Source organism: Esox lucius, chromosome 15 (assembly GCF_011004845.1).
Source record: "Esox lucius isolate fEsoLuc1 chromosome 15, fEsoLuc1.pri, whole genome shotgun sequence".
Classification (NCBI taxonomy): domain Eukaryota; kingdom Metazoa; phylum Chordata; class Actinopteri; order Esociformes; family Esocidae; genus Esox; species Esox lucius.
Genome location: NC_047583.1, coordinates 17,442,687 through 17,465,713, shown reverse-complemented (window position 1 = coordinate 17,465,713; position 23,027 = coordinate 17,442,687). Strand labels below are relative to the sequence as shown.

The following is a 23,027-nucleotide window of genomic DNA, read 5'->3' as shown; positions in this document are numbered from 1 at the left end:
AAGGTGTTTAGATGTTGTCGGCAAGAGGCGTTGATAATTTGAGAGATGCACCCTCATTTTTCAATGCGGTGCGTTCCTCTGTCAGATTGCCATTTCAGATTTGAACATATCATGATATGTTTTACTAAAGCACTGTCCCATGAAACCAAACTAAGATGTTTTGTAGTTTTCTTGCAATTGAGGATGAAGAAGCTAGAGGCATTGCGCATGCAAATACCAAATTATACAAACGACTCGATTGCATATTTTCTGAACGAAAATAATTAGTCACGTAGGTTGCGACAACCTGGCTAATATCTCAGCTACAGCTGTCCCCTACTGCCTAATTAGAAATTAATATTTGGGATGCTAATGTGTCACATCTATAATATTTGCCATGTTCAACTCAAAATCAGCAAACCACATATCATTCTAGCCGTTAGGCGACTCAACTATCCTTTTGACTTTGTGCTTATTTTTAAATGTGATTTTAAGCACTATAAATTTGGGTAGGATTGGGTCAATCCTCCACTATCACTCACTCTTCCTGTATTGGTTGACATCATTTTTACTGGATTTTTTGGGGAAGATATTGTTTTGAACATTATGACTATGCTAGGCTAACAAACTAATGTTAGGTGTAATTTGCCCATGTGCTGTTAATAAACTTCCAAACTTTGAGACGTCATGGCTAGTATACACAGATCATACAGATACCTAGCTTGCCAGGCAACTAAGGTACGCAAAGGTTGCAAACAACTTTCAACTTTGACAGTTGTCAGGGTGAGGCTTTTGTAATGTGAACATATTGTCTGGAATTTGGCTTTTGGGAGGAGCTCTGTCTTTATATGCAGTTTCCCATGGTTAGGTACAGTGCCTTTGGGGATTATTACTTTCTCCACATTTTGCTGCTGGAATACATATTGTGTCTTTTAATCATCATTGAGATGTCTCCAGAACTTTGGATTTCACCTGTGGCAAATTAAAGTGATTGGACATGATGTAGAAAGGCAAACACTTGTCTATATAAGGTCTGTCACTTCATAATGCATGTCGGAGTGCGTGATCAGTGTTTTGCTTTGGCATTATGAGTTTTTGTGTATAGAGTCAAGGCAAAGGAGGATATCTTGGAACATCTTCATATAAATTCTAGAAATGTTCTACTGTGAAGGGCATACTGGTCAACTGCTTTGTCCAATGTTCCAGACAGTTCAGCTATTGGGTTATTGAAGATCTCTGATCCCCTTAAAGGGGAATTTATTTATTTAAAAATACAAAATGTATTAAAAAAAAAAAGAAGCCATATTTCTGTCACTGTTCAGATTATAAAATGCCCCTCAACAATTTACATCCCTGGAAGTGTGTAATAGACAAGCACATTATATTGTGTTTTTTTTTTTCTGGTCTGTGCAGATGCTGGCCGTAGCCCCTCAGAGCCCTTGTGCAGGGTGATCTTTGAGAATGAGCAGCAGGATCCGACCACCCCCACTAACAAGCCCATCACTGGGCTTGGGGCCGGGGGGCGACGGCGCAGCCTGGTGAGCTCTGAGCCACAGCATGTCACCCTTATTGTGTTTGGAATTGGAATGGTGAACCGCACCCATCTGGAGGCAGACATTGGGGGCCTTACCATGGAGGCAGAGCTAAAGAAGATCCATGGCAGCTTCACACTCAAGGAGAAGATGAAAGGTGAGACTTAGCTTTTGGATTCCATCACATGTTCAATACACGCGCTATTGGATTACCTCGTTTCATATGGGGTAATGTACCAACATCTGATTTTCAGATATTCTGCACCAGAAAATGACAGAGACTTGTGCCTCAGCCCACATAGGAGGAGTTAACATTGTGCTCCTAGAGGGTATAACACCAGACATTCAGTAAGTGCTGCTCAAATTAAACAGGCTTCTTAATTTACATTTCCTATTAAGGATTGTTAGTTCATATTAGGTCTTTATGAATTGTATGTCCTAAAATAGTCTAGTTTGTTTGCCTTTCATTTTGATAACCTAATACATGTATTATAGGGTTATAATAGAATTAATTTCCAATACCACTGTGCCATTGAATGCAAGTTATTCCTGCAGTTTTTTCACTGTAATCAAGTTCTAGAAACATTTAAATTATTGCACATTCTCCTGGCATCACTGGAACTGAAACGTGGACATTTCATAATTTTAATCTAGTCGATTGTCTCAATATGTCTGCTTGAATACTCAATTTCTCATTTGCTCTCTTTTTTAAAAACTTTCTCTGGCTTTCTCTTCCATCGTCTTGCATAGACTGGAGGATTTCCCTACATCTCCTACCAGCACAGCCAAACAAGAGTTTCTGTATGTGTTTATAACTACTGCACTTTGGCACATCATAGCAATGCCACAGTAGTACCTAGTTGAAACGCAGTTTGTATATTGTCTGGAATCTGTTACCCCGGTGTTTCGTCAATTTAGTACTCTTGCTATGTTACTCATCCTCTTTGTGTTCATTAGGTGATATTCCATACACCTTTTCTCCTTTTTCTGTGGTCCTTTATGTGTATGGCAGGTGTAGTAAATTCATAGATCAGCCATAACACAGCGATTCTTCCTGTAATTGTGATCACTGTTGCTTATTTTTTATTGTTGCTGACGATTTTGAAAACCTATTTGAAGATCAAACATGTATTATGTACCTGTTACTGTGTAGTGTGTACTTTTTTCTCTGTGTTGTTGTGTGTTATCTTGTTGTTAATAACGCCAATAAGATGAGTTGACACTCTGCTCTGGCCTTTCCAGAACGGTTGTGAAATGCAACATAGCTAAGTCGCAGGCCCTCTACAGCGCCCAGCGAGGCCTAAAGACCAACAATGCCGCTGTATTCAAGGTGGGCGCCATCATGATCAACATTCCCCAGCACCCAGCCACGCTGCACAGCATGATGGTTCGCAGCTCCCACCAGCTCTCCAAACAGATTTCCGATCTCATCCGCCAGCCTTCAAACTTGTGAGTCAAGAGGACATAATGGTCTGATTATTCATAAGTTATTATATAATATACATTTTGAGGCATATTTAAATCTGTAGAGACTGGGTTAGCAGGACTTGTTCTGTGCCCTTTATTCAAACTAATACCATCCCGAAATACACCCTGTGGATGCTCTAGTACAGTGAGATGCTGAGTACTAGGTATCATAAATAAGTATCATAACTGATATGAACAATAATTGTCCGTCATGGAAAAAAAGGTAGTTCAGCTGTCTATAAAGAAACCCTCTGGTGTGTTCCAGAATTAGTGAACTAGTGGTCTATGATCTTTATTGATGGAGAACGTATTGATGTTATCATGAATACTAGTCTAGTGGACATTTGAGATGTCTTCTCCCACATCCCCTACCAAGAGTCAACTTGTTTTTTACTGTGACATCCCATTGTGTGCCTGCGTGGCTTTGTAGGTGAGAGAGTAGGTAAGAGGGTTTGTGAAAAAGGGAGAGTGTGTCGAGATATTTGGAAACTAAATGTTTTTTTTTTAGTTTTTTCCCATTTACTCTCACAGTGACATGCAGATCATTATGGGTGTATTTCTGCTAAATAAAAAGGTAAAGCTTTGGATATAATTTGGTAGCAGGAGTGTACTCTGTATAAGTGTGAAGTAAAATTCATTTTGTTCTAATGAGTAGAGGAGTATCAGTACCATGTGTAAAATGTAGAACATCCGAAGGTATAAAACCACTCCCCATATTTCATTCACCGCACATGCTTAGGTCATAACGGAGGTCCAGCCTTATTATATATCACACAGGTAGTCCTACTCTACCATACCAGAGGTCCCACCAACCTGTCAAATACTTGTAAGTGCATGCCCACCAGGATCATAAGTGACAGAAGCCGTCCTACATAAACTCCTGAGAATAACTGTCAAAATAAGTTGTTAATTGACGTGTGGGTGTATCTTAAGATTTATCAGGATCTGTGTGTTTTTCCAATAAAATAAGTTGTCTTCACGTACGCTTGGTGAATACCCACCAAAGTGACTGGTGAAGTAGGCCAAATTTACCTGCCATTTGCTGGTGGCAAGTGTTAATTTTATTCCCCTGGTTATGATATTGTTTTACTTTAGGCCGCCCCCGAACAGGGAGGACACCCCCACACCTCAGCCCTCTGACAAGGCATCCAGTATCAACCAGACACCAGTTGAGGCCAATGAGTTCCCCCAGCTGCCAGAGGGCCTGGAGAAGAAGCCCATCGTCCTCAAGTTCAGTGCCATGATGGATGGCATCACCATAGGAGCAGCTCTGCTGCCCTCTCTCAAGGCTGAATACAAGATGGGCCGAATGAAGAGTCACGGCATGACCGGTTTGTTAGCACCTGACATTGTGATCTTATACTTAAAAGAATACACATGGAGAAAAACCACAAATTCATCCAAATGTGAAATTCGCTGAAAAATCTGACACCAAGCTCTTGCTGGAAAAAACAAAATAAACTCAACCTGTTGGTCACACATTTATGGGCTGAAATAAAAGACCCAATAAATGTTCCATATGCACAAAAATATTTCTGTTCAGTTATATGCATGAATGTGTTCATATGACTACAGTTGACTGATTTCAACTGTAACTCAGTGAAACCTTGTACTTTTTATTCATTGTAATTCTCTGCAGAACGCTGAAATCTTTGTTTTCTCTGTGTAGGTGCCCAGACAAGGTTCACCTTCGAGTTGCCTAACCACAAGCTATGTTTCCAGTCCAAGGTGTCCCCGGTGGACACCCTGTCCACCATGCCCCCCTCAGCCAGCCTCAACCTACCACCAGTCACCATGTCTGGAGAGTACATTATGGAGGAACATGAGGGCCACTCAGACTTCACAGATGACTTTCCGATACCCATGAAGCAGGGCAACTATCTTCAAGGGAATTACCTGCGCTGTGTTGCTGAGGTGAGGCCGCCACAGTCATATAGAGTGGCTCAGGTATTGGTGACTACTGTGGTTCGTTATGTATTTGTGTCATACCGCAGTAATCCCTGAACGTTATGTACATGATGCATAAATGTCACTCTGAATAAAAGTACCTGCTAAATTACAAAAACTTTTATGGTGGACAACGTCAAGATAGAATCAACAACAACAACAATTCTAAACCACTGCGGAATTTCTTCAGTTAGAAATCTCCTGACCTGCTAGAATAGATAATCCTAAACCTTCTCTGTGACTGAAACTGAAAAAATGTGATGCTACCCTGCCCCCAAAATTCCAATTTATGAATGAATACTCCATGAAAACTGGAACAGCGTGTTCTTTAAATTAATTTACAAAAGTCTTTGTTTTTTCCATACTGTACATCTATTAAAATAACACATCCTGCATTGGCTGCCTGTTAGAGTGTTTGTTTAACAGCCCTCTGATCCGTGAGTTCCAATCCTCATGAATTGTATTACATTCAAGATGTTCCTTCAATGCCCAGAAACTATCATGAAGCTCTTTCAATTTGGTGAAAGCGTATGTAAAATAATAAATGTCCCCATAGTTAAACTTAAGTGGTCTGTCTATAAAATACCTAAATCATGTTTGTTTTCCTCTATGGTGAGCCCTTTTTGGTCATCCACTACGTTTTTCCATGGCCTTCCACACGGATTACAATCGATGAGCTCCAAACCATACTTGATTTTTGATCAACGTTTTGCTATGTTTCAGATACACTTTGTTCTGATATTTCAGCCTCAATGGCCTCATGTTGCCCGACAGCAATAGTAGACTCCAAAGAAAAACGCATAGCTTAGGATCAAGGGTAGACATTTGTAGTTTACTGTAGGTATTTGTTTCCTGTTAAAGAAGATTTTAGGAGGCTGGTCATGAAAATAATCTTGTTGAAGACTCATTCTCCAACAAATGTTTTATGATTTGTGGTCTAATGTTCCTAGAATTAAATTTTCGAGGACAATAATATACTTGCAACAAAGCTAAGTGACTCAACTTTTCTCTTCAAAGGTTTTTTTTAAACTTGCCTTCACTTGTCTTTCCATAGCCTATTCAAAATTATTCTGAATTTACTTTTAAGTTATTGGTCAGCATCTCATCATTCTCTTCCACCCCTCGACACTAGCTGTTTTCCTTATTGTTACATAGGCATGATATTATAGGCATGACAACACAGCTTGTATAACAGTGTAAATTTGCTGAATAGTTCATACTACTTTTTTTTTATTATTGTATGTTGTCTGAGCTACAATTAATAATACTGATAGTGATTAAATATTGATATTGTTATTTGTGGATGTGAGACTTTTAACCTGGACAAAGATCATTGGTGGATCATTGTCAAGAAAGGCAGTAAATTGGGAGCCTAATCAGTATGTACAGGCCTTTTCAAATATTTTCGTTGGTTTTAATCCCTCTTCATCTAGATTGGTTCTTTTGAGCACAACCTCACCACTGACCTGCTGAACCATCTAGTGTTCCTGCAGAAGGTTTTCATGAAGGAAGTCAATGAGGTCATCCAGAAAGTATCAGGTTTGTCCCCCATGCATAACACAAGAACACTAAACAATGTTGTATTCGTGCCTTCATATTTTTCTTAGACATTATGGGTATTTGTTTCTGTGTATGCAGGAGGAGAACAGCCCATTCCTCTGTGGAACGAACATGACATCTCCACAGATGCTGACAAACCGAAGATTCTGCTCTACTCACTCAGTCTGATGTTTAAGGTACTAGTATGCAAAACACGTTTACATTCATGTTTCTTATAGCCTGTGTGTTTGAATGTGGACAAATTACTCTTTCCTGAACTTGTGGTTTGCAGGGGATCCAGATGACAGCCACTACTCCATCCATGAGAGCGGTGCGCTTTGAGACAGGGCTGATTGAGCTTGAGCTCTCCAATAGGATCCAGTGCAAGGCACAGCCTGGTGGCAGCAGCAGCTACCTCAAACTTTTTGGGAAGTGCCAAGTTGACCTCAACCTCGCTCTGGGCCAGATAGTCAAACATCAGGTTAGCCACTGTCAATTAATATCGATTTTTTTGTTTGTTTTTGTTTCAGTTGGCTAGTGCAGTCACATTCCTCCTTGGCAGATCAATACCTTTGTTCATGTTTGGTGAGATCATTTTTATTTCTTCCACAGGTGTATGAGGAAGCAGGTTCAGACTTTCATCAGGTGGCCTACTTCCGCACTCGTATTGGCTTACGGAACGCTCTTCAGGAAGAAATCAGTGGCTCCTCTGACAAAGAGGCTGTCCTCATCACTCTCAACCGGCCAATTGTCTTTGCTCAGCCAGTGGCTTTTGACAGAGGTCAGGCCTTGATTGTACACAATGTCATCAAATGTAATTTTTTCTTAATTGTAAAACCTTCCCAACAAAATTGTCAGTGAAAACATCATTTCCTCTTTGTATTGCAGCTGTACTCTTCTGGCTAAACTACAAGGCAGCATATGATAACTGGAATGAGCAGCGTCTGGCATTGAATAAGGACATCCACATGGCCACTAAGGAAGTAGTTGACAAGTTACCGGGCATCCAGCAGACCTCCGCCCAAGCCTTTAGCACCCTCTTCCTGCAATTAACCGTAAATGACCTTGGAATCTGTCTGCCCATCACCAACACTTCACTGGTAAGAGGAGAATTAACAAATAAATTGGCCAACAATTTTTTAATTATCCACAAAGCATTTGCAATGTGGCATATTTGAATCGTAACCAATTTTTAGGGCCTGTTATATAGAATCATTTCAAAATCATTTTTGTGTGCTGTAATTTCTTCTCTCCGAAATTCCTTTTTTTCACATGGTTTTTACGTTTTCAAATTCTGACTTTATAGAAAAACCACAACGTTGGATAGTCTAACATTACAACAGTGTTTAAATCATAGCAGGAGACCACTTAATATCTAAGAAAGTTTTTGGGGTGTAATTTCCATTTATTTTAGCAGGCTGATGTTATTTACCTGGAGTTAGCTAGTTGCCGTTAGTTAGCCGGAGTTTGTTGGCTTAAGCTTCTCTACTGTCACCCCTTCAAACGCTTGCTATTCAAACTACCAATTTTACTAGTGGCTTTTTCATGTGTGAAGTAAGTCCAGACTGCAGACATTCTTTCCATTGTTGTTGCGCTCACTAGGCATAGCCCGAATGTTTTCTCTACCGGTCATCGACAATCTCCATATTGATCTGTTTTATTTCGGCTCATTGGATGGACTTGCTGTCACTGATACCCGGTGCCGTATTTTAAGCTAGTTTCGGACACATTTCCAATGCCAGTGTTGGATCATTGCAACCGTACTAGTAAGCTACCTATATATATCCATCCGGCGTCACTAGCCAAGGACACGTATACAAACAACTTTGTTCTCCAAGTTTTAGTTATACCATGGGTAGGATAGGCTATAAAAATTTGAGTTTTGAACCGCTCATTGTATAACATTAACGAGAAGCATATCTAGGATGCTATAACATCCATATTTTCTACGTTTAGAATTTTTAAGGGCCCTTGATCTTTAAATATATTAAAGCATGTTGCCATTTGGAATGTGTAATGAACACCTAATGCTCTGCTGAATAATCAAATATGTAACAAATAATAGCATTACATTTCTGTTTTACTCCTCCAATCCTCACCCTCTAACCCATATATTTATTTTTGTGATATTTTCTGTTTCAGACACAAAAATGTTTTGTGTTACATGCTATGTGCTGCGTTCTTTAAAAAAAAAAAAACTTTTCTCAATGTGGTTAGTCATTTTATCATCAGTCATCTCATTTACAATAGAGCTAATGTAATGTTGTATGTTTTAAAATTTCAGGAATTTAATTAGTACATCCCTTGGGGTTCATCATACTAGTTAGTCAAAGTTATAATTTTGTCCCTTATTTCCATAGAAAGGACATATACCAGGTTTCGAAGGCATCCGCTCTGAAGCTGGGGCCAGCAGATCTGTAGGCCAACAAAAATATGCACGAAAAGTAACCTACAATCTATTAAATCTCTTGTGTGATGGTATTTAGCGATCAGTTCTGTCTGTCTTGTATAAACCTCTTATAAGTGTGTGTGATGCAGTATTGACACTGTGCTGATATAACGGTCAACCATTTTGCCTTTAAAAATGACCATTACCCTAATGAAATGGTTTTAGGGTTAGTTTAACATCCATGGTTTTCTCATTGTGAATGTTTCCTTTATAACATGCCCGCTGAATTAATGTCATCCAGCAATGACGACTGCAATACTTTTAACTCGCTGTAAACTGCTGCATAGTAGGCTGATCAAGCAGTAGTCCTCCCATTGCTTGATGTAGCCAACAGTAGCCTAGGAAAATAAAATACATTTCAGTTCACTTTTACCTGGGAAAAATATCCTAACACAGTGATATCTTTTGACTTTGTCATAACATGGTCCATCAATGAATTTAATTTTGGGTTATAAAAAAACATACAGTGGATATAAAAAGTCTACGCACCCCTGTGAAAATGCCAGGTTTCTTTGATGTAAAAGAATGAGACAAAGATGAATCATGTCAGAACTTTTTTCACTTTTAATATGACCTATAATATGAACAATTTAATTGAAAAGCAAACTGAAATCTTTGAGGGGGAAAATGAAAAATAAAAACCTTACAATAACCTGGTTCCATAAGTGTGCACACCCTCTTATAACTGGCGATGTGGCTGTGTTCAGAATTAACCAATCACATTCAAACTCATATTAAATAGTCATTACACACCTGCTGCCATCATTTAAAGTGACTCTGATTAATCACAAAATAAAGTTCTGCTGACATTTTCTTAGTTGCATCTCAGAGCAAAAGCCATGGTCCGCAGAGAGCTTCCAAAACATCAGAGGGATCTCATTGTTGAAAGATATCAGTCAGGAGAAGGGTACAAAATAATTGGAGGCTTCCAGGGAGGCTTCCAAGAGGCCTACAGCAACATTAAAGGAACTGCAGGAATTTCTGGCAAGTACTGGCTGTGTGCTACATGTGACAACAATCTCCCGTATTCTTCATATGAATTGGCTTTGGGGTCGAGTGGCAAGACGGGCCTTTTCTTATAAAGAAAAACATAAAGTCCCTGAAAAGCACGTGGGAAAATGTGTTATGGTCTGATGAAACCAAGGTTGAACTTTTTGGCCATAATTCCAAAAGGTATGTTTGGCGCAAAAACAAAACTGCACATCACCCAAAGAACACCATACCCACAGTAAAGCATGGTGGTGGCAGCATCATGCTTTGGGGCTGTTTTCCTCAGCTGGAACCGGGGCCTTAGTCAGGGTGGAGGGAATTATGAATAGTTCCAAATACCAGGCAATTTTGGCACAAAACCTTCAGGCATCTGTTAGAAAGCTAAAGATGAAGAGGAAGTTCACCATTCAGCATGACAATGACCCAAAGCACACATCCAAATCCACAAAAGCATGGCTTCACCAGAAGCAGATTAACGTTTTGGAATGGCCCGGCCAGAGCCCAGACCTGAATCCAATTGAACATCTTTGGGGGGATCTGAAGAGGGCTGTGCCCAGGAGATTTTCTCGCAATCTGACAGATTTGGAGTGGGTTTGCAAAGAAGATTGGGCAAATATTAACACGTCAAGGTGTGCCATGCTAATGGACTCCTAGCCAAAAAAAACTGAGTGCTGTAATAAAATCTAACGGTGCTTCAACAAGGTTTTACTTAAAGGGTATGCACTATTAATCAGCCAGGTGGAATTTAAAAAAAAAATTCCCTCAAAGATTTCAATGTATTTTTCATTTGAATTTGTTCAAATTATAGGTCACATTAAAGGTGGAAAATGTTCTAACATTATTTATCTTTGCCTCATTCTTTTACATCACAAGAACCTAGCATTTTAACAGGGGTGTGTAGACTTTTTATATCCACTGTACATAGCATTAAGACCTGGCCCTCACTGTCTCAAGAATATAGCAGTCTTTATTGTGGGGGCATGACTACCCCATAAGTTTACCCACAGGTTTTCTATTATCATGTGTCATGGAGTGTTATGACACACAATGTGAAAACTGCATCACACACACATAACAGGTTTCCACAGAGCAATTTGTTTTTCAACATTACACACAAGCATATTTTCTATTCCCATGTAACATACTACCTGAAGGTCTGCCAATATGATGCACATAAATTGTTATGGATTGACTACAGATCAGATTTATAATCTTTTTCACCAAAGGTTTTGAAGTTTCTGTGCGTGGATCACATTTTACGGATGGTATTTATTCTCTATGCTCTTCCGGGTGTAGGCTGGTTGCTGCTCCGGCCTTTAAGTGTACTTACCTGCTGGGTTTTTTTTTGCACTCAGCTCTTTTTCAAAACATTTTATCAATTTATAATGTACACTGCACAAAAAATATAAGGGAACATGATATAACACTCATCACAGTATGACAAAAGTCGATTAACCTTCAGGCATATCAATCTGTCCAGTTAGGACACAAGCAATTGTGAATCAGTGTCACCTTTTTTGGTTCAAATGAAAGTTACAACCGGTCCACTGGAGAGACAACCGCAAGACAACCCCCAGAAAGGGAATGGTTTTGCAGGTGGTCTCCACAGACAATTGCTGTCTCCTTATCGTTCCTGACTGATTCTTCTCTAGTTTTGTGTTTTGCTAGTTTTCCTGTCACTACTGGTAGCATGAGGCGGTACCTGTAGCCCATTCAGGTTGCACAGGTAGTCCAGCTCCTCTTGTGCTCACAGCCCAGCACCGTGCATCTCGATTGGCATTCACCAGAGAACACCAGAATAAGCAGGTCCACCATTGGCGCCCTGTTCTCTTCACAGAGACTGAGCATGTGACAGACAAGAAAGAGTCCGGTGATGCCGTGGTGAATATTATGCTGCCTGCAACATCACCCTGGGGAGGCATATCATTGGAGGGTTGCACAGACCTCCATGTGCTAACCAACAGTACTCTGACTGCTGTTAGGTACCTGGATGAAATCCTCAGACTCTTCGTCAGACCTTATGCTGGTGCAGTGGGCAATTGGTTCCTCATGGTGCAGGAGAATCTGGGGTGTTATGTATCGATGCATCGGATGCTGCCAAGTAGCACCACTGTCTGTCCAGGAGCTCATAGAGGCCCTGATCCAGATCTTGGGGGTGATCTCCCAGGACACCTTCCACTGTCTCATCCGGAGCCTGCCTAGATGTTGTCGGGATTGTATACAGGCACGTGGGGGCCATACACACTACTGAGTCACATTATGAGTTGCTGTAATGAAATTCACGCAAGTTGGAACTGGCTGTGATTTCAATTGTTTCCTTAGATTTTTGGTGTGTTTGATTCTATCCCTCAATCGATTGGTGATTTTGGTTTCCATTGACCGTTGTTACATTTTGTTTTCAATGAATTACACAATGTACTGTAAAGATTTAGATCTTTATTTCCTTCATCAAGCCCCGATGTGTGATTTAAGTGTTCCCTTTATTTTTTTGAGCAGTGTATTTCACATCATATATTTTTTAAATATATAAATGCAGAAAATATATATTTATTTAAATATATAAATGCAGAAAATACAATATATAAATGCTGAATGCAATTTCAAGTTCCTAGGCCATTCAGAATGGACAAGTCCACTTTCAAACGCCGATAAATTCTTGCACAGAACTTGATCCGTACAAGCACAGAATATTCTGGATCTTTAGTGAAAATTATTCTTCCTTTCTACATTTTTGACACAAGTTAGATATTCTGACATAGTCTATAGTTTTAGGGGGTAAAAACAGCAATTCTTAGTAAACTTCATGACATTACATAAATTATTCAAACACCTGTGATCATAATATCATACATAGATTGCTAACAAGCCTTACATGTGGCGTCTTTCTTTTTTACAAGCAGACAGTCAAATACAATTTTATTGTAACCCTTAATGTATTCCCAAAACACGACTTTACACTTAGTGCTGTGAGGAAGTACGCCCTTTTTATCTTTTCTGACGTATTTTGACATACGGATATTCAAACCTTATTTAAACACTATTTCCTAATCCTGGCCCGTTCTGATATTTAGGTTTTATTATAATGTAAGGATCATTAAGATTTTTTTTAGAATTAAAATCTAGGCTTTGATTGCTATTCCATAACCCTCCATTTCTCCATATTTAAACAATCCTGCTGTGGATTTGTTTAAGTATTTCTGATCATTGTCCAGTTGCAAAATCCTTTTTGGGTTTTCTTCAGCTTTCTACATGTTGTCACAGTTTGCTAAAGTATTCTTTGGTACAATTTTTATTTCATGGTTTCCTAAAGTATGGTCAGTTGGCTAAGCTCTAAAGCAGCTAAGTGGATCTAGAACCATAATGCCCCCCACCACCAACCTTTACAGTTGGTATTGGGTTCTTCTGTTCGAAGGCAGCATTTTCCTTTCACCAAACATGACGTTTGGAATTGGAAGGGCTTTATTTGGTTGGATGTCCTGTCTTAGTTAGATTGCCATGGTCTGGAATGGTCCCCATTTGTAGATTATCTATGAATATGGAATTATTTCCTTCAAATTATGATGGTTATGGTTATAGTGATCAACTTGTTCCTTTTTTAGGGCCTCAGAACTCATTTGATCTTACCCTGACTTGTTACCTTACTCCTCTATGGTTAAGAGCAAACAAACCAAGCCTGGTCTTTATGAAAGGCTGCACCCAATAGTTTTCTTAATTATTATTTATTTACTAATTATTTTCTAATTCATTTGAGAAATTGTATGGAATGGTTAAGATGTGGGTATATTAACATTTTCCACAATGATACATTTTAGTTTTGAATGTTTAAATTGCATTTATTTGCAATAAAGTGATTACCTTTATATGTATGCCAATGAAGGTAAAATATCATTATTTTCAGATGGTGTACTTCCTCATTGCACTCTAGCCTTAATGTTATTCCTGTGCTAGACTCATCTGGTGACCTAACTGTAACGTCTTCCTCTCCTACCCACCCTCAAAACTCCAAGGCCAACCACAGCATTGACTTTGACACTGGCTCAGCTCTGGTGCTGACCATCGAGAGCACTCTTATCACTGCCTGCTCCTCAGAGTCACTGGTCAGCAAGGGCCATTTCAAGAACTTCTGTATCCGCTTCGCTGAAGGCTTTGAGACATCCTGGGATGATTGGAAGCCTGAGATCCGTGGAGACATGGTCATGAATGCTTGTAAGTGATTGAATTGTGAGATTTTGGTTCTAACAAGCAGACTGCCATTGAAAGCTCTGATAAAGGATTGCTTGTCTCTATTTAGAAATGGACCTAGGAAAAATTATGTCGGTGGTTTAATATCATAAAGAGCACATTGTAAAAAAGATGTCCCCCTATACTGTGTACTTCTGCATTTTGGTTGTGTCATATTTGAGTATTTTTTTCTTTTATAGGTGTTGTTCCAGATGGCACATATGAAGTATGCTCAAGAACTACAGGCCAGCCCTCTGCAGGTATGTACTACACTGATAATGGGCATCAAACCTTTTGTGTATTATGAGTATTGTCAAGCATATCAAATATGTAGCACAGTCTTTCTATTTATTTATCTTTATATTAATGGTGCTACTTTTTGAATTTTTAATTTCTCAAAATGTTGATAATGCTGTATCTGATGTAATAGTGGAAAGATAAGAAAAATGTTGGTCTAATGCAAAACTTCATTCTAAATGTCATCTATGACTGTCTATTGGACAACATGTTTGACACAATGTTCATTCAGATGAATGTTCATTCACTGTAAAAGAAAATAATCACTGGGAAGTGTAGGGGATCACCATCTGCATTTCTGTGTAATATATGTTCAGTAATATATTCCCTCTACATGCGACCCCTCAGAAAGCAATAGTGCGGGGACATGGACTCTGAACGTGCTATGGAAGATGTGTGGTATAGATGTTCACATGGACCCCAACATCGGCAAGCGGCTTAACGCACTGGGCAACACCCTGACCTCGCTGACGGGTGAGGAGGACGTAGACGACATTGCTGACCTTAACTCTATCAATATGGCTGACCTTTCTGATGAGGATGAGGCAGACTCCATGTCGCCAACTATTCATATGGTAAGTTGTAATATATACAAACGGTCAAAAGTTTTAGAAGACCTAAATGTTTTCAGTTTGTATGGAAACTCACACAGTTTAATGTCTTAATGTATTCTGAAATTAAACCATAGAACAAATTTTTAAAAAAATGGCATTCCTTCTACAATGGAAATCAAAAATTGTTCGGAATTGTTCTTCCTGTCACTATTGCAGAAGTTCCCACAAATGTGTTGCACTTGTAGGTTGCTTTGCTTTCACCTTTCCGCCCAGTTAATTCCAAACCAACTAGATAGGGTTTAAGTCAGGAGACTGTGCTGGCCAATCTTTGATTTGATTCTTATTTTATTCTATGGCAGTTCTTACAGCCTGGGGGTATATTTTGGGTCTTTATCTTGCTATAGGATGAATCCCTGACCAAATAGACGTACCCCAGGGGGTATTGCATGGCGCTGCAGAATGTTGTGGTAGCTGTTTTGGTTCAGGGTGCCACTCACTCTGTGCAAGTCACTGACTCTGGATCCTGCAAATGTTGGTGTCACACACTGAGGAACCATCCTTTTGCCTACTCAGTGGCGTACAAAAACCCTGCATGATGAACCGAAGATTTCAAAGCACTGCCTGTGCTTCATGGCCCAGGCAAGCCTATTTCTTATTTTGAAATCTTAAACAATGGCTTTCTTACTGCCACTCGACCTGTCAAACTTGCATCTCGAAGTCTTCTGTTTACTGTTGGAACTGAGACCTGCTTTATTCGACCAATGTTAAGCTGGGCTTGAAGCTGTTGTGCTGTGAGATGCCTATTACGCAAGCTGTTGACTCTCAGAAACTTCTGATTCTGTTTTGGCTTCAGGTCTGCTAGACCTCTTCCTGTCAGTGTTTCCTCCAGTTTCCAAGAGCCGTTTGATGTTGTCGGAAACTGTACTCACTGTCACCTTGACTTTCTTTGCAAGTTCTCTAAAGGAAAGTCCTACACTTAATTGTTATAATGCTCTGTCTGTCTTCCTTTGTTAATTGCCTTTTTCTCGCCATTATGATTGCAATACGCTACTTCCTGCCGTGCAGTTCTTTCTAAATAATACTTGAAAGGGTGTTGTAACAGTGTTTTCCAACACAGATTTTGTACAGACAGAGGTTTGTCATCAAAAAAAGTTGGGACAGCTGTAGGCATTGTGGGCTTCAAAAGTCCTAAATCCATTACCGCAGAACAGCAATACGTTTTTAACCCATTACTTGTTCCCTGAAAATGTAGAAGAAAAAAAATTGGTGACCTGAACTTTTTTTTTGTAGCCTCTGGCAGTTTACCACTTACCTTTCTACCATATCAGGTAATTCACTGGACTTGAAATGCTTTCATTTTTATAAAAACCGGAAAAACTACTGGTAGTATACATCATACAATAACTGAGTTTCTGTTTAATTTGTTCTTTTATTTTGCTCTCTTGAGGTGGCTGGGCAATTTCGTTCCATTTTTTCCCCAAAATGACTTTTGTGACTCATGAATGTGAACATAAACACTGTTGATGTTGATTCAATGGGAGGGCCATTCAAAAATGTTCAGAACAGTAACATTTTGCAATTATTGACAAGTTCCACGTTGAGATCCACATAACACTGCCTCACAATTTGAACATTGTTTTGTTCAGATACTTGATAACTTTTTGATTGCTATATGTAACAATAAGCCCTGACCACCACTGGCATAGGACATTTCCGATGGAGCACATGTTTGTGGCGTGCCACTGAATGCAGTCAAGACTTAAATCTATATGCACCAAATTTACAGTCTGCTTCTCTCAATGGTCTTGTTAAATCCTACAAGACAAATGTGTATTTTCTAACTTAGCTCGTTATTAGTAATGAAACAAGCTTGAAGTTAGGTGTGGGCAGCACGGGTGGTGTAAACGGTATGCCAGAATAAATATGTGCCACAGCAATTGGACATTTAGAAAGAGACATCTCTATTTTAGCTCCCACATGTTTTTGTGATGTCATAATGGGGTATTTTGGGTGGATGAATGAGAATTTTTTTGGGAATAAGTGAAGGGGTCTGAATACTTTCATAAGGTACTGTTTTTGGTTTGCTTAAAAAACAACAGTACTTGTGATGGTGTGGATGCAGGGCAGTGTTCCCAAAATCTACAAGTGTAATTGTTCTAGTTTCTCTAGGTGAGCTTGAAAAAGCACTGTATAGTTGACAGTTCTTCTTTCCACTGGCGTAGACACAGCATCCGCCGTTACTTTCCAGTCTTTTTTTTTTAATCCGACATAAACACAACGGATCAATAGTAAAATGTTCTGCCAACTATTTTTCATTTTCGACATTGTCAATTAGTTGTCGCAGCCCTAAATTGAATTTTGTCAGGTCGACTGTTGTTCTTGCCTTTTTGCTGTCTCCAGACTGTTCCCTTTTAATTGCGTATGTATTTCATTTTTCTTCTGTAAGAAAAAATTTTTCCCTATCCATTTAGGCCAACTGTGTAAAAGGTGTAAGTCGTGCAAGAGTGAAACATTTGCATTGCTGATTGTGTTTGCTCAATTGTGATGCCCAGACACACAGTTTTCAAAATCCTCTGTTGGTATGTCAAGACTTCATATCAATCCATTCTAACCACTGTGAATGCACTATTATCTATAGAAGTAGTCCCATTTGACTTGCTTTTGGCATCCCATTGCCTCCAGGGGAGCCCAGAGGGAGAGTGCAGTAGCCCCAGGCTCACATTCAGGAAGCGGCTAGTAAACAGCATCCTAGGCCTGAAAAGCCCCAGCGTCCAGAGTGTCTCAGTACCAGGCGACTACCTAAACGACTATGCCCCTTCCCAGTCCAGAGGGAACAGGGCCAGGTCTCCCAGACCCCTGTCCTGGGGATGTGTATGTACTGTAGTCATTCCATAATGCCCGACTCTAGTCTCCTATCTTCTGGCCCCTATAATCATGTTACGGGTGACATTTAGGCTCCATTCTACATGTTTCAAACTGCAAAGGTTTTTTAAGTTGCTAAGTGACACCATGAAATGTATGGGGCTACATACTGTGTATCTGTCATACTAAATAATATTTCTAACATTCTGTTCAAAAATATACAGTTAACCACAAATATCAGCATAGTATGCATCCATACTTTGAAGGTGTCATTGAATGAGCAATAATGCAAAATAATGAAAAGCTTAATCACTGTGGTCTTAAACTGCTCTATAGGCACCGGGGAAACAAGATTTTAAGAGCATTGACCATAATCCTAGAAGGGTTGTTTGTGAAACAAACAGAAAACATAATAGTGTCACTTAGCAATTTAGCAACATTGTCGTATCAATCATCTAAAAACTGGTTCTCCAATCTGTTCCAAAAGTCTCAAGTATCATTATGGTGGTGGGGTCTTCAATTCTGCTATTGGGGTGTGTGTGTGGCATAATATTTGGGGTGAGTACATGTAGAGAATATGGTGAGCTGTTTAACTATGGTGTAATAATTCATGCTTGGTATAGTATCTTATGTTTTGGCATAGGCCTAATCAAAATATACATTTTGATTGTGGTGAATTTTGAATTTCAAGACGTGATGTAATTTGTCCTCTGTACTCCACAGGAGACTTTAGACCTTAGGCGGCAGACGGCCGTGGGCAACCAGATCCTGGATCCCAGGAGGGGGAAGTTTAACAAAAGACTGGTGGACATCAGAGAATTGAACGAGCAGGCTAAAGTCATTGATGACCTCAAGTAAGAATTACTTTTGTCAAACACCAAGATTGAGGATCAATTGCTACAGTTGGATCATTGATCTCCAGTTCATGTAATGTACACCCTCTTTTCATAGGAAACTGGGAGCAAGTGAGGGCACAATCAACCAGGAGATCCAGCGCTACCAGCAATTGGAGTCTGTAGCTGTCAACGACATCAGGAGAGACGTCCGCAAGAAATTACGCCGCTCGAGCATGAGGGTGAGACTTTCGTTATTTCCCAGGGCTGCAGGTGTCTAATTCTATAATGACAACTCCCATTCATCTGAATGGAGAGGACTGCAGCATTTATAATGCCTGATCACTTGTTTTAATTGCTTCTCTACCAGGCTGCATCACTAAAGGACAAGTGGGGTCTAGGATACAAACCCAGCTATAACCGCTCCAAAAGCATTTCTACAGCTGCCGGCAGGCCTCCACTTAAAAGAATGGAACGCCAAAGGTACTGTAGGGTTTGAAAGAAAAACCAAAACACTTACTAGGTAGTACCAAACCATTGACCAGAAATAGAACGTAGGATAGGCATACACCTGAGCACTCGTTTTTAATTGTCATTTAGTTCACTGTCCTTATATAGATCATATTGCTCTCCCTGATTTGGAGTAACTATAAAACCAAAAACATTTAGTTTGAGTGAATGGAAGTAGTCTTAGACTATGTATTTACAGAAGGATAGAGACTAAAATATCTGGTCATTACAAAAAGCAGTGTGTCTAAATTCGGCTAGTTCCATTAATGGTAATGGTAAGTAGCTCTAGTGCCACCAGTGGACAGATTTTGCCTAGAACCATGTACTGTAAGTTAATTACTTGTCTGAAGCTGGAACCTAACAGACTTGAACTAAATGAAGTGAAGTTCTAATAGGTTGGATTGCTTTTCCTATTTACCTCTCAGTTCCAGAATAGGAGATGTAGATGACTTACCGGACGTCAGAGTGGACGCATCCTCCCCTGGACCAAGAGTTACTTTCAACATCCAGGACACGGTAATATATAGAAAATCGATAGATTACAATAAAAACAATTAATATTTAAATGCATAAAAGGTATCTAATGGAAACATTTTGAATACATTTAATGTTTAACATAAACTTAACATTTTATTTTATTTTGAAATTGGGACAGCAAGAAAAAAAGAAACGTTGCCCAATTTAGATAATTGACATGTTGAACAGACTTAAATGCTAATGACATGAAAATAATAATATTAACATTAATACAGTAAATGTATCACATTTATTTCCAAATAATAATTTTAATTATATTTGAGTAATTAATTATTTAATGAAGAAATTAAGAAAATGCTACAAGTGTCCCTGAATGGCACTCCAGCAAAGTCACTTTGTTGCTCTGAGGTGGGTAATTGCGAGATCCAAATTTCAAATTCTGCTCACAGTTAAGTCCAGGGGTGTAATTAGGCTGCAACCTTAGATATGACAGTTGTACAGCGGCTAAAGTGAAGTACAGCTGTGTATCTCTACTGAATCTCACACCCTTCATGTCCTGACATTTTATTTCATTATGAGAGGCATTTTGACATGGATATTTCTGTCCAAACATTGTGGAGATGGGTGGATGCAGTGCATTGGGACATTTTTCTGACCTCTCTATTTTCTCCAGATTTGATGTGTTATGGGCTTTATTGATAACATAGCTCTAAGTTTTGCTCAGTTCATTCTTCCCTCAATATTAGCCAAATCAAGAACAGTACCTTGTTTAAGCCTGATGCAGCGCTTGACATTCAGGCCTAATAGTTTGATTTTAGTCTCACCAGAACACTGTCACGATTTAGGTAAAGCAGGACGCCAGGCGACGAATTAACGGACAATGATGGATTTAATGACAAAACTAGGGCAGGCGAAAAAACTACAAAATGGCAGGAAGATAAGGCAGGCAGGCTGGAATGCATACACAAAACACATCCAATGACTCAACAAGGGCTGAACAGATCTGGGCAGGCTAAATAGGGAGCTAAAAAGACACAAGTGAAAACAACAATGACAGAGGGACAAGCTGCATTCAAGAACAAAGGACAAAAACCAAATAGAACAGGCTACATTCACGGACAACGGCAAAAATAACACAAAACAAAACAGAACCTCTCAAACAAATTTTCAAGACTTTCAGATGGCATGTCATGTGCCTTTTACGCTGAAGTGGATTCTGTCTAGTTACTCTTTGGTAAAGGTGTTATTGATGGAGTGCTGCAGAGATGATTGTCTTTCTGGCAAGTTCTCTTCAGAGAAACTTGCCCAGTTCCATAGTTTGGCCAGAGGGATAGCTCTAAGAGGCTTAGTGGTTCCCAGCTTTTCATTTCACAATGATGGAGCGCACTGTCCTTCTAGCAACTTGAAATGCTTTAGCAATTTTTCTTCCACGTATCTGTGTCTGGAAAATTTTCTCTCAGAAATTTAGTTTTTGCTCTTACATGCCCTGTAAAGTGTGGGTCCTTATAGATAGGTGTTTACCTTTGTTAATCATGTCCGACTTGTTGAATTTGCCACAGTTCAAGATTTAGAGACATTTCAAAGGTAATCAGTGGACACAGGATACATTTGAGGCTCATTGTGCTGAATCTTGCCAAAGGGTTTGAATGCATGAAAAAAAACAAAGGGTTTTATACATGAGATATTTAACATTTTCATTTTCAATGAAATTGGCAATTTTTTTTGCATTATGTGGTATTGTGTGCAGATTGATGGCCAAAACATAATGATAATCAATTATACAGTACCTTCCATTAGTATTGGGTCAGTCAAGTCAATATTGCTATTTTTGCTGTATACTCGGGGTATACGACAATACGATTTAAAGATGCATATGACGTAAAAGTACAGACAGTCACCTTTTATTTCTGTCTATTTTGTCATGTGTATGAGTTACCAACTAATATTAGCAGTACTTTGAGTTCTGGTGTTGTCTCAAGCTATCTGCAGGTTTACACAACAAAATGATCTAGCGTCTTAAAGTAGCGTAATGGCATTGTGTAATAGGTCCATAACACAACAAATTGTGGAGAAAGTTATGTGGTTTGAATACTTTCCAAAGACACTTTCAAAGCCAGTTGTATATTTGTTTTTCTTGGCTCACTTGTAAAAGCAGGTTGAGGACGTCTATTGCCCACCCCTGTGAACATGTGTCCATGTCTTTATTTTTTGGTTGGTTTCCATTGTTCCCTTTCTGTTCAAATGAAGATTAATAATGAGGACTCTGCAAACCGACCGGTCAGTCAAGGAGAGGTCTTCAAGGTATTTGCAAAAAAAATAATGAGACCAAACAAATGAAATTCTAAGAAAAAGATTTCTACTTTCTACTAAAATCTGCATAAACTGGTTTGTTTGATAACATGGAAATTCAAAACAGGATGGTGAGAAGGTTAGTAATGCTAGTTGTATCAATACATTTTTGATTCTCAAATGTGTTGATTTCATGCTTGCTAATAGATGTGCTTGTCAAGTGCATTCAAGCTCTTATTATTGTGCATTTCCAATTACTAATATTATTTTACTCTAAAATAAAAGTATGGTGTTCTAGGTAATGTGCTCATAATCACTCTGGGCTTTTACCAGTTGTTGCCACTGATTGTGTTTCCAAGGAAATTGTATTCACCACATGGCGACAGCTGTTTCATTGGCCATATTGTTATGTGTGGATATGAATAGACTGTTTTTATGTAAAATATGCAATTGCAGTGTGTAGTAGAATGCTGAATTGTATGCTTTACTAAATGGTTAAGATTACATTTCGATTTCGATTGATTTACCCATCCTGTTATGAAATTTCATGTCGCTCCAAATCATCTTTCAAGCATATCTGTTCATCACTAAAGCCGTTATGCATGGCCAGTCCTATGAGCCAGGATTTAAAACCCTTGGGTTGTATAGTTGGAACCTCTAAGCCAAAAAAATCTAAAATCATAGGTTTGTTAAACTCTGAATTCTGTGTATATTTTATTATTTTTAGGTGCATTTCTTTTCCAAAATGCTCTTAATTGGTGGTGGTTTATGACTACAGTGTTCTTTGTGAGGTCTTCCATTTTCCTCTTTTTTGGTTGTTTATCAGCTTCGCCCACTGTCTTGAAACAAGATGTTGTCCTTTGGCTTTTTTCTGACCAGGTGTCTTCATCTTTCTATCTCTGGATCACTCTCCTCTGTCTTCTCCCAGAGCACTGCATGACGAGTTGTGTGCGTACTAGGGTTAGATTAGGAATATACTTTCTTTCCCATCTGGAAAAATGTTTAAGTAATGAAATGTTTAGGGACTAAGTTTAGATATTCATTCTGAATGGAACATATATTTCTTTAAAACAGGATACGG

At 39.1% G+C, this 23,027-nt stretch overlaps 1 protein-coding gene across 11 annotated transcripts in view; it reads left to right on the top strand.

The window, feature by feature from the left end:
* kiaa1109 (KIAA1109 ortholog) overlaps positions 1-23,027 on the top strand; it is a 78,526-nt gene that overhangs the window by 28,508 nt on the left and 26,991 nt on the right. For 4 of the 11 annotated variants that reach the window (XM_034297553.1, XM_034297557.1, XM_034297552.1 and 1 more), the window contains exons 48-68: positions 1,393-1,668; positions 1,766-1,859; positions 2,262-2,312; positions 2,754-2,960; positions 4,074-4,309; positions 4,648-4,892; positions 6,359-6,464; positions 6,564-6,661; positions 6,757-6,945; positions 7,077-7,245; positions 7,353-7,564; positions 8,825-8,908; positions 13,911-14,109; positions 14,325-14,384; positions 14,770-14,996; positions 17,658-17,846; positions 18,561-18,691; positions 18,789-18,912; positions 19,041-19,153; positions 19,606-19,696; positions 21,905-21,958. In XM_034297553.1, coding sequence (XP_034153444.1) covers positions 1,393-1,668; positions 1,766-1,859; positions 2,262-2,312; positions 2,754-2,960; positions 4,074-4,309; positions 4,648-4,892; positions 6,359-6,464; positions 6,564-6,661; positions 6,757-6,945; positions 7,077-7,245; positions 7,353-7,564; positions 8,825-8,908; positions 13,911-14,109; positions 14,325-14,384; positions 14,770-14,996; positions 17,658-17,846; positions 18,561-18,691; positions 18,789-18,912; positions 19,041-19,153; positions 19,606-19,696; positions 21,905-21,958 — 3,155 coding nt within the window. The remainder of the gene's footprint in view (positions 1-1,392; positions 1,669-1,765; positions 1,860-2,261; positions 2,313-2,753; positions 2,961-4,073; positions 4,310-4,647; positions 4,893-6,358; positions 6,465-6,563; positions 6,662-6,756; positions 6,946-7,076; positions 7,246-7,352; positions 7,565-8,824; positions 8,909-13,910; positions 14,110-14,324; positions 14,385-14,769; positions 14,997-17,657; positions 17,847-18,560; positions 18,692-18,788; positions 18,913-19,040; positions 19,154-19,605; positions 19,697-21,904; positions 21,959-23,027) is intronic. The other 7 variants (XM_034297559.1, XM_034297555.1, XM_034297554.1 and 4 more) reach the window with 6 other exon arrangements.